Raw genomic sequence first — 12165 nt, forward strand, 5'->3', positions numbered from 1 at the left:
AAGATCAAGGATCCCTAGAAAGGGTATAATATTGTGGCAACACGTACTTATGATAAAGGGCTATACAAGCTTGATGCTCAGCCTATGTACATCAAGCTTTGGCTGTCTCATTTTCTTCTCCCAATGATTTATGGCATGTCAGGTTTGGCCATGCTCATCATAGGGCATTGGCCTACTTGTACAACAATGAAATGATTCATGGAATGCCAAATTACAGCAGCCAGATAATGAAGTGCGTGAGGGTGTGCTCTTGGTAAATTGCACGGTCTTCCTTTTAAGAAGGATGGCTCAAGCTCATTGAAAGCCACTAGAGTTTTGCAGATCATACACAGTGATGTATGTGGTCCCATGATTGTGACAACCCATAGACAGGCAAGGTATTTTGTTACCTTCATTGATCAATGATGACTATTCTAGATTCGCATGGCTCTTACTCATGAAGACTTAATCTGAAGTGTTTTTTCAAAGAGCTCGAAGCCTTAGCTGAGAACCAAACCAATTCTAGTTCCAAAATGGGCAAGGTTGACCATTCAGGATGCTAAGGATCAGCCTACTTTGGGAAGAACCAAGGCAAGCATAAAAAGTGCTCATGGACAGGTGAATTTTGCATTGATGACCTCCGTTATGGAAGCTGAAATTGAGCCTCCAATGTTTGGGGATGCTCAGCGACATCCTTCATGGCAGAAGGCCATGGAATCTGAAATTAGATCCATAAAAAAGAATGCCACATGGGATTTGGTTGATGCACCCATTGGTAAAAGTATTGTGGGCACCAAATGAATCTATAAGGTTAACAAGGCCCGTCTTGTCGCCAAGGGGTATGCTCAAGAAGAGGGAATTGACTATGAGGAGACTTTTGCTCTGATAGCCAAAATGACTGCCATTTGTTGTGTCATTTCTCTTGCTGCAAATTATGGTTGGTCAGTCTATCAGATGGATTTTAAGATTGCCTCTTTGAATGGAGATCTCAAAGAAGAGGCCTATGTGCAACAACCCCAAGGATTTGTGGTAAAGGGACAAAAGCACAAGGTGTGCTAGCATAGGAAAGCTTTATATGGGTTCAAACAAGCACCCCGTGCATGGTATCACAAGATAATTAATAGTCTAAAACAAGTGGGTAAATGCTGATCCTAAACCAAGGAAAATATATTTCCTTGTGCAACCACCGCACTGGTTCTATTTTAGTGTGGGTTGCAGCTAATCCTACCCCGAGGAAAATGAGATAAGAAAGCCTAAAAGGAGCCTTTTTACCAACGGCTTTGCAACATGCTATCATTTTTTACTGTCCCAAGGCTTTGTCAATACACATGCAGAGCCTAATCTTTATGCTCTACAAGAAAACACAGATTTGGTCATTCTAGTGCTTTATGTGGATGACATACTACTCATAGGGAGTAATACACAGCAAATTGCAGCAGTGCAGTCCGCTTTATGTCAGACATTTGACATGATAGATATGAGTTTATTGCACTATTGTCTTGGTATTGAGTTTTGGCAGACCGAAGAGGGAATATGCATGTATCAGACAAAGTATGCTAAAGGTCTCTTGTAGAAATTTAAGATGGAAAAAAGCAAATCTGTGGCTACTCTGTTGGAAAAAGGACTCAAACTTACTAAGCATGATGAGGCTGAAAAGTTCGATTGCACACTTTACATGCAACTGGTTGGTAGTCTCATTTATTATGCTCCACTAGCCCAGACATTGCCTATGCTACATGGTTGTTGAGTTAGTTTATGCATTGTCCTACTGTCACAAATTGCAAAAGAGTTCTCAGATATGTGTATGGCACTCTCTCTTATGGTTTGCATTATGCTTCAGCTTCTGACATTTCTTTGAGTGGTTTCACAAACTCAGATTGGTCAAGGGACATTGATGATAGAAGATCCACTTCCGGCTATTGCTTCTCATTGGGTTTAGCTTGTATCTCTTGCCCTGTAAGAAGCAAGACCGAGTCTCTTTTTTCTCTAGTGAAGCAAAATAGTAGAAAGCAGCAAATGCAACCACTATGCAATACATGTGGTTAAGGAAGCTTTTGCATGACTTGCATCATGCACATGATGGTGAGGCAATCTCTCCTTTGTGACAGCCAGAGTTGCATTGCCATTGGCAACAATCTTGTCTTTCATGCTCGCATGAAACACATTGAAAATCATCATCACTACATACGGGATTGTATTTCAAATGGTTTCATTGACCTTATCTATTGTTCCATTGACGACAATGTGGCAGATATCTTCACCAAAATCCTGTCAGCACCTCTTTTCCCGCGTCATTGGCATGGCTTGGTGATCAGAGACATTAAAACGATGTCAAGGGGGGTTGTAAAATGACATTGTTTCTTTTGTGCGGTTGCTATATCCACACATGGATAATTTGTGCAACTTGTTGAAGAAGTGAAAGGAAAGCATGAAGCTGAACATGAAACAAGAAAATGCTTGCTTATGGAATGAAGAAAGGTGAGGTCCATATGTAGGCACCTCTACATGAGCCACCAAGCTCAACAATCATCTCCTCAATCAGCTCCTAGAATCTCTCAATCATCCTATGTGGCATCTACCACCACCTAATTGTGCTTATGGGCACCTAACTGTGCCTCTAGCACACACACATAGAACCCAAGGTGTGCCTGGGGCATACACCTTGAGATATCCCGTCAAACCCCCCCTCAAGGGAATGCCTCAGGCTATGTCAAGGATACATCTAGTCTCATAGTTTCTCATGCCATCTCATGGTGGTCAATGATAAATCTATGGCTAGGATCTCATGCTAGCAAGGGTTCCCAACGGTGTGAAGTTAAACAAAGGGATACATAAGACCATCCAATGGTTATTTCCCCTGCATGTACATGCACACAATGTCTGCAGGAGGTACCATGGATCAAAACACATACACATGGCCTACATCATATGGTGACCAGAGGAGGTACCATGGAGCAAAACACATACACATGGCCTACATCATATGGTGACCAGAGGTGTTTACAAAGAACACAATAGTTTATTCCATTCATTTTGGAGGACTATCCAGGCAGAGTACCTTGACTCAACATAAAAGAGAGATCTGGAGCATATATGGAGATGGTTCAAAAAGCATAATCATCATAGGAGGCCTCATCTTGTGGAGGCACATCAACTGAAAGTAAATTGGCAGTTTCTGGTTTTGCTTCCTTTTTGGCAACCATTATCTTGGCAATCTGCAACAAGGAAGCCATGTTGGTATTCTCTTCCATTGTAGCATAACAAAACATTGCTTCATGATTTGGCTTTCCACATACTTTGCATAAGCAAGCCATGAGAGGGTCTAACCCAAGAATTGGGCAGTGTCTACTCTCTTACAAGGCTAGAAAAAACTGAAAAGCTTCAAAGTACAAGCATTTGGTGTAGCAAAGACTTGTAACCAAATTCCATACTAAAAATCTTAATGGAAATGATACTTCAACTTGCATGCTTCATAGAGGTGGCTAAATGAAAGTATTCCAAGCAAATCCAGGTATAGCAACCTAAAGGAAAGTTGTAGCCACAATTGTACTGATGCTATTCAACACTTTAAAGTATCAGAAATGCCAAATTAGCATCTAATGTAGCACCAAATTCACAACATTGTCAAAACTATCCAAAACAGAGGCCTGATCTTGGAGGGCTTGTATCTCACTCTTCAAGGCAAAGAAAAGAGGGCTTTTTGGGTAGAAATAAAGCTGGTATACCAGAGAAGAGCCACTGAAGAGGAAAGGCGAAATGCCGCATCACGTCGCCATAGCTAGGAGCTTGATTGTCGACTGGTTTTTCGTCTGTTTCTCCCTCCCTGGTGGACCATTTCACTTCAAATCTGGACAGGGGCTAGCTCATGATGTTGTGCAAGCATGGCTCAGAGGAATTTCGAAATGGTTGCTCCAGTAAGTCATATTGCACGAAATGGCATCAGGAAGAAGGCGGCTGTTGCGCGGGTCTGTGGGCACCATTGCCAAGTTGCTCTGACGTGGAAGGTCGCCCATACGAAGGGTCTCTCCAGCCAGAAGGATTCTGGGAATGGTTGCTTGTAGGTAGAGAACTCAGCCCTCCGATTGGTTGGGCAGAAAGGGGCGAAATGGTGAGGAAGGTGAAGAAGAAGAAGAAGAAGATGACATGGCATAAATGGGCTCAAGGAGGATCATAGTGCTCTGATACCATGTTGAAGAAGTGAAAGAAAAGCATGAAGCTGAACATGAAACAAGAGAATGCTTGCTTATGGAATGAAGAAAGGTGAGGTCCATATGTAGGCACCTCTACATGAGCCACCAAGCTCCACAATCATCTCCTCAATCATCTCCTCAATCAACTCCTAGAATCTCTCAATCATCCTATGTGGCATCTACCACCACCTAACTGTGCTTATGGGCACCTAATTGTGCCTCTAGCACACACACATAGAACCCAAGGTGTGCCTGGGGCATACACCTTGAGATATCCCATCACAACCATGGTACTTAGGTACAGCAGGTACTTCTGAGATCATTCCAAAGTACTTCAGCCATATCATTGAGGGGGGATTTGTAGACACATACACTGATATGGTGGTGTAGGATAGACTAGGACTTAGTCTATTTTGTTGTGTAGTACTTGGGTACTATATATACCACGCACTTGTACTTCATTTTCATTGAGCATTCTATTGGAGTTTCTGTGTGACCACTTCTTGCTCTCTTGTGTTCACAACCTTTCTCCATTAGATCCTTCATCCCATGCATTTTTCTTCATGAAATTCTAACAGCATGTTCCTCATCTAATTCTCACTCTCGTGACCATCCTCAAAATTGCTTGGTTCATTTGTATCATATGATGAACTAATCCAAGCTGAATCAGCAAAGTTCTCTCCACCTGTCCCTCTTGAGCCATCCTTTGTTCTACTGGAGAGAGGAGTCTGCTATCTTGAGAGTTTGTAATAGGGACTGTTCTAGATTCCTGTGAAGCAGCCCTTTCTTCTTTGATAACCTCCTGCACATCATCCTGTGTGATAGGTTGATCGTGGACCTGATCCCGATCATGCAAAAGCTGCTGTGCGACAGCATGTGCAGGTTGAATATTCTGATCTTCTACTGGCTGCTCGGGAGTGCCTTCAATTGCTAGTGAAAGCAACCCTTCAAATACATCCTGAGTGCCCATACACAGCTGTCTGTCAAACTCAGTCATGGACTTGGTCTGAGTTTTCTCCAAAAATCACATCTCTATTGACAGAATTCCTTCTTGTCTGAGGATTTTAAAGACACAGCCTTGCTCTCGCTGCTGCAGCGAACAAAAACACATTTAATTGCCTCATCATCTTGCTTGCTTCTCAACTGACTAGGCACATAGCTAAAAACGATGAGGCAGTCCACCTTGGATTTCCATTATACCAAGCCAAAGGGAGTCTCAGTTTTCAAGGCCTTGGTGGGGCATCTGTTCAAATTGTGTACTGCACATATTATTGCCTTGAACCAAAATTTGTGTGGCAACATCTTTCCTTTGATCATTGAGCATCTGGCCATCTCCATTAGAGATGCACTCTTCCTCTCAGTGACACCACAATTGTACACTGATGCATAATCCAAGGGTTCTTTGAAGTCTGCACTTTGCACCGAAACTCATTCTCAGCCATAGCAACAATTGCTTGAAGCATTGAAAGACATATGATTTTAAGGAATACGCCCATGAAAAATTGGAAAAATCATCTATGAATGTAACAAAATATAGATGCTGTCCCAAAGATGGTGTCCTCATGGGACTCTACACATCATTGTGTGTGAGCTACAACTTTCTATCAGCCCTAACAGATCCATCTCTAGGAAAGGCATTCCTTTGCATTTTTTTCAAAATGCATTGTTCACATACATGTCTAGGAGTCGTCTTCAAAGAAGGGGTATCATAGACCATCCCATGTCCCTGCAACAACTACAAACTGCCAAGTTCACATGACCACGCCTTGCATGATGTAATTTTGCATCTTGTATTTATGTAGTCATTGTTGCTATAGATGCATTAGATAGATTGCTATCATGTTTGTCCAGCTGGTACAAATTTTGATTCAAAGTGCATGTAGTGACTATCTGATAATGTTTTTCTCTATCCTTGACAATGCACTTATCATCTTCAAAAATGACAGCCAAGCCTCTTCTCCTAAAAGTTTGGAAGGCATAAATCAGTCCCATGAATTGATGACAACAAAACTTTCACAGGATATTAAGAATTGTTGGCACAAGGCACTCTTTTGCTAACAGGTGCAGGCTGCAAATCAGCAAATAAATTCTCTTGGAAGTAATGTGCCTGGAAGCACCACTATCAAATACCATATACTGTTTGAGACATCATTCACACTGAGTGAGGCAACCTCATGGTTGGCATCGTAACTGCAAACCAAAAAAGACCAATCTTCAGTAACAAGGTTTGCTGGAGCCTAACCTTGTTTGCATCTGATGCATTGGAATTTGGAACTGCCATTCCAAATTTTTTCTTATTTCTTTCTTCAATATTTTTTTGCATTCTTTGATGCGGTGTCCAGGATTTTTGCAATAATGCCATTTATTCTTTTTCTTCGGGCTGATTTGCATTTTTTGAAATTTTCTTTCATGGTTGATCTAAATCAGTCCTAGACTGACAACCACCAAAATGAGGCTTAATCTTGCCTTTAGCAACAAGGCTTGATCATCATCATGCACATGAACAGACACATTTTTCCTTATCCCTTCTTCTTGCAACAACATTCCCACAAGTTCTTGAAAAGTAAGCATAAGTATACTACCTCTCAAGGACAAATTGAGAGGAGTAAAAAAAGGCAAGTAAGTCTCTATCAAAAGAATTCGGAGTTGTGGTTTTTAGAATTCGATAACTAAGTGTTGACTATGAGGTATAACTTCATCAATGTTCAACCGTTGTTCTCCAAGATCCTGGGTCTTAGTCAAATGATTTGACATTGACTCACTCATTACTAGACTGGCGTTATAAAGCTCTCTTCTCAAGAAAGCAACCCTAGACTTATTTCTTGCTTGTTATATATTCTCCAAGGTACCCAAGCTTGCTTGGAAGTCTAGGAGGTGCGGATAAGAAATATGATGAACCCTTAACAGACAAGGCAATGAGTGACAAAGCCTGGGCATCTCTGGCATCCCATCTCCTATGATCCTGAGTAGGGGCAACTGGTGCAACCTATAGATCTAAGCTCGCTGGAGCTTGCTGTCTACCAAGGGCAATGGCTGCATCTCAATTTCACTTGTAACAAAACCCCATAGACCCATTGTAACATAAACCCCATAGACCCAAAAAAGTCACTTGCTGTGAATTATAATGCAACAACAACATAGCATTTTTGCACAAGCCAATAAGTGGCTAGGCAAATGCTCTCTTCTCAATTAACAAAATGGACTATTTGAATAGTACCAGAGAAAATCAAATTTGGACAATGCTTGGCTCAAGCAAATCACAACCAAGTGAAATCTGTGTGTACCCTGTGATATCCCTGATGTAGGGCAGCAAAACACCTTGAAAACAGTCCCAAAAGCGACTCAAAATTTTTTGAGACGAAGCGCACTTGACCTCTTCAGTCAAACCTTGATTGGTGAAGCAATAAAACACTATTTTTCAATTTTGTTTTGGTCAAAATAGTAATTTCCAGAACTGTTGGAGTAGATCCTGAGCTATCCAACTCGCAATTAACTGCCAAATCAGTGATGCTAGAAAGGGTTGGATGTCCTATGATACCCTGCATGTCAAAGCTGGGATGCTTCCCAAGCTAAATTGTGTAGGTGAATGCTTTGGTCCATTCACATCATGTATGCAAATGTTGGTCACAAGATGGTCCAGTGGACTTGGTCGGCCTGTAATGCACTTCGTTGATTTTGGATTATTGAGCCACCTGGACTTTTCCTGACACTGTTTATAGGTCATATTTGCTTGCCATTGAATGAGAAATGGAAACCTGAAGTGCACATTAGATTTATACTAAAGATGTCTCATAAGTAAAATGCACATCAAATATATATTGGAGATCTGATACTTAGTAGATGGAAAGCCCATGATTAAAATGTCCCTTGGTTGTAGCATGCCCATGGATTAAGGCTAAGGTCATACAAGGCTAGCTTCCAGTCGAACTGGAGTCTGGACTTAGACAAAAGTGAAAGTCTTTATTGCCTTATTAGCATTTTTTTGGGGTCTTCTTAATGTTGCTAATATTCATAAGTGTTAGTGGAGTTTCATGATTTTTTGGGTATTCTTTGTCATGCATGGATAGTACACATGTTAGAACTTTGCTAGACAGAGATGACGTAGTCTTTATGAAATAATATGAATGCAAATGTATAGATTAAGTGTATGTGCATTTGACTTGCGGTTGGAAATTCTAGTACTTTTTTCTGTAAAGAATATATAGTGAAGCATGTCTTTCGGTTTAATGTAACACAAAACTTTTGGTCTTCAATGTCAGAAGATACCTGAAACTTATCAAGGATTGCTGTTTTATTTGTTGACAGGATGGCGATGCATGGAAGAAACTACAGAGCTTACTGATGCAGCTTAGAAAATGTGCAAACCATCCGTAAGTGTTACTTGAGTACCTTTGATAATATCTATAGACAAAATAAGCATATGTAATGCTAACAAACATGCAATGTGAACTGTTGATATGCTAGCAGCTCTTATGGATATGTTGAGAATGCATTCCCAACATCATGTAAAATAGTGTGCATAAATATGAATATGCACAAATGCACTTAAGGGGTATGCTTGCCCTAACCCTCGTAAGGTTTTGTATTTACAGTTAATGTAGTGTACAGTTAGTCTATGTATTGTATACACACATGTCCATCAGTACACTTCAGAGAGGTGAAGTCTAGTCGTAGTTTCCTCTGGAACTTCATCCCAGTTGAAGGTGCATGGTAGTAGCATGTTGAAAATGCCTATCCTATGTACCAGCTTTACACAAGCTTATGAAAGATCTGTCTGCTACAGACTGCCACGAGCCTCAACGGCAATAGTGGCCTCAAACCTATGCCATCCATCTAGCTTAACAGTTGTCTTGTCAACCACCCTTTTGGCAGCTTGCCATGTATTAATCTCATCGAAGTCAACGTAACACATGGATATGTTGATCCACTTGGGCATATTTCATTGTATCTGCACGGATCCGAGAATTCGATCGCTTCTATAATGGATCAAATCTCCTCTTGGCTATGCATGGGATCTCTTGTCCGCAAGTGTCTTCATTTAACATCTTGGAGTGGTTCTGTCTTGTTGTGCTATGGCTTTGGTTCTTTAGTCTTTGATTCTTATTCTATTTGTTTCACAAGCTCCTTTTCTTTGATTGCTTCTTTGGGTGGAGCAATTACTTTTAAATGCCTACATCGAGTGAGCTATGTACTTTTGTTTTTGGCTTTTTCCCCCAAAAAAGACTTCTATTAAGTTTGACGGAACCTCCAAGAGCAAAGCTCATGGCAGAAATACATCATGCAAAGCATGAGAAGCTGAAGGCCCCAAGAGGGTAAAAAACGTGCTTATGTAAGAGCTAGAAAAATCCAATTGATGGTAAAAGTGCCACCTCAACCCCATGGAGGACTCCAAGAAAAACAGGGACCCAATCTACTCCTAAGGAAAACAATCCTCTTGGCAGTGCTGCCCAGGAAGGTCCTTGCATGCTCACCCAAATGGCAGTTAAGGGGTGTATGATATTTGTCCCAAACTAGCCAATATGCGGTGGGTGGCTCTCCATTCAAAGCGTCTGTGTGTCCGGATCTCCAAATCTGCTATGTTGAAATGCTTGCCAGAATCTCTCGGGAGGTATCCATTGAAGCATGTGCAAGTCCATAAGGGGAGTTGAGAACATCATCTAGAGAGCATGTTTGAATGTCGTTGAACTGAAAGAGCCCTAGAAGAGTCATGCCTCTTATAATATATCTGAGGCTTTGAAAGAGAGAGCCAAGCCACTAAGGACAAGGAACATAAGTGCTCAATAGACTAGCATTTCCCGCAGTCCTATAAACAATGCTAAATAGAGTCCTTAGCAGAGAGGCAACGAGGGCAAGTAGAGGCTGCCTAGAACATGGACCTCCATTGGTTCGCTGCAATCCCTCTGTGGACTGAAAGCCAAAAGAGAAGACTGATTTTTCTATTCCTCAGGGATTACTAGAGTCTCTTTTTGTAGGTCACTAGATATCTGAAAATTCTCCCGATGAGGAAGTCTAGTGGGCTTTCAGCCGCCGGTAATGCTGAGCTGAAATTTCCTGCCATTATTGACCCTGTGGTGAAAGAACGGGAGACTATTCTCTTGGTGTCTTGCATCAATCCACTTACTTTTCCCGGTGTCCCACTGAAAATACTTTATGGGCACACCTCCATGGAGCCAAAGCCTCAATGAAATGTGATCCGGGTTAGGGTGTAGATACCCTTGAGAAGCCAAAAAGCATTGCTTCACATGACCTACAACCCTGAATGTTGAAAAAGCAACATCCACAAGGATATCCTCATTTGTGGATGTGGACAACTTGCTCCGGAAGTGAACATTAAAGGTCAAGGCATCCACGTCTGAACGTCGTAGGGCTATGACTTGAAGTGTGATACTTGACCTCGCAAAGGCCCCGAGCCAAGTGGAGCGATAGTGAGGCTTGACATCTGTATCAACCCAATCGCCTTAAACACAAAGGAAGCTCCGTGTGTCACTAAAGAAAACTCTGTTTGTTACTAAAGAAAAAGATTGGCCGTTACTTGAGCAGGGTCAAGTGCAACACTGTTTGCTACCAAATGGCGTGTCCCTCTGAGAAGCACTTGGCTATGGGCTAATTTGTACAAAGTAGAAACCCCTCTAATCCAAGCATCTTAAAATCCAAAGCATAGAAGGATGCCCTCCAAAAAACCCCAATCTATCGTAAGCTTTCTCGAAATCCAAGAGAAGAATAGTGAGCCTTTGGCCACTTTGCATAGCCCATTGTGAAGCCTCCCAAAATGAGAAGTTATGAAAAATGCTTTGGCCATGCATGAAGTTCCATGGATGAGATCTAGAAAAATGGGGTACAAACACAGGCTGATAGCTTTGCTCAAAAGCTCATTAAAAGGTGCCCAAAAGAGTGATTAGCCTCCATTGGGAGATCGAATTTCTGCAGCCCCTTTGGGATAAGACGAATGAGAGCCTTTGTAAGTGAATTAGGCATAGCATCAGAGTCGCAAAAAGGGCTGAAGTAACATGGTCTCCAATCATGTTTCAAGAAGCAATAAAAAGGGAGAGTGCCAACCCATCTGAGCTTGGGTACTTGCCCTTGTGGAGGGTGAGAAGTGCAGTCCTAAATTCTAGATTGGTAAAAGGTGCATTAAGTGAGACCTTTGTGTTTGGTTTCACCAAGGTTGGAATACTCTACCACTCTTAATTTGGCATCACCCTTAGCAAGCGTGTTAGGATTTACTGACAAGAGGGAGTAGCTATGCATTAGATAGCATCAAGATCTGACTGTGAAACCTTGTCAGAGTCAATAAGCTGAGAAACACTTTCTGTACCATGTCTCGGCCAAGAGTAGAAAAAAGTTGTTTAATGACTCTTCCTCCCATCTGAATTCAAAAGGACTCCCGTGCATTAAAGACATACTCTTCTTTTTGATCTAACAAAATCTATTGATGAGCCCTTACTACAACAAGGAGCTTCTAATTCCAAGCATTGGTAGGGCGTTTTGCTTTTTTCTCTTTAGGCTGCTAATTGCGGTTGGAGGCTAGTCTCCCGCTAAGAATCTCAAGTCTCCTATTTCTTTTCACATCAGAGAAGGGTATTGCGGTATGTGAAGGAGTGCCCCACCATATTGAAGGATATGGCACTCCACCCTACAAATGAGACAACCAAATCTGCAAAACATCCTTCGAGGCTGTCATGTACATACAAGGCATCTATAATCCTATTACTGGCAGAGCGGCGTCTCAAATGAGGCTCAAAATCATCATAACCACCGGAAATTGATCCGAGGGAGAAACCCCTGATGTAATGCATACCGAGCTACCTTTGGCTAATGCCCAGTTATCAAAACCAAATTTGTGTATCCATGCATGGAGGGGCATTTGCAAGTTCATATTTGACTACGACAATAGGAGCTAATGAGGCAAAGTGTGAAAGGCATTATTGTCCTAGCATCTCTGTCTTTAACTGAAAACGGAAGGCATCCCAAGTCGCTCTCTTCAAAGTCCAGTGAG

The 12165-nt window shown here is 41.7% G+C and overlaps 1 protein-coding gene across 1 annotated transcript in view; it reads left to right on the forward strand.

Moving 5' to 3' along the window:
- Positions 1-12165, forward strand: part of LOC147901527 (chromatin remodeling protein DDM1-like) — a 128085-nt gene that overhangs the window by 49013 nt on the left and 66907 nt on the right. The window contains exon 14 of the mRNA XM_087375035.1: positions 8475-8539. Within this exon, the coding sequence (XP_087231161.1) occupies positions 8475-8539 (65 nt within the window). The remainder of the gene's footprint in view (positions 1-8474; positions 8540-12165) is intronic.

This window comes from Dipteris shenzhenensis, chromosome 5 (genome assembly GCF_047967505.1).
Source record: "Dipteris shenzhenensis isolate YYH24624 ecotype China chromosome 5, Dip_SZ_1.0, whole genome shotgun sequence".
Taxonomy (NCBI): domain Eukaryota; kingdom Viridiplantae; phylum Streptophyta; class Polypodiopsida; order Gleicheniales; family Dipteridaceae; genus Dipteris; species Dipteris shenzhenensis.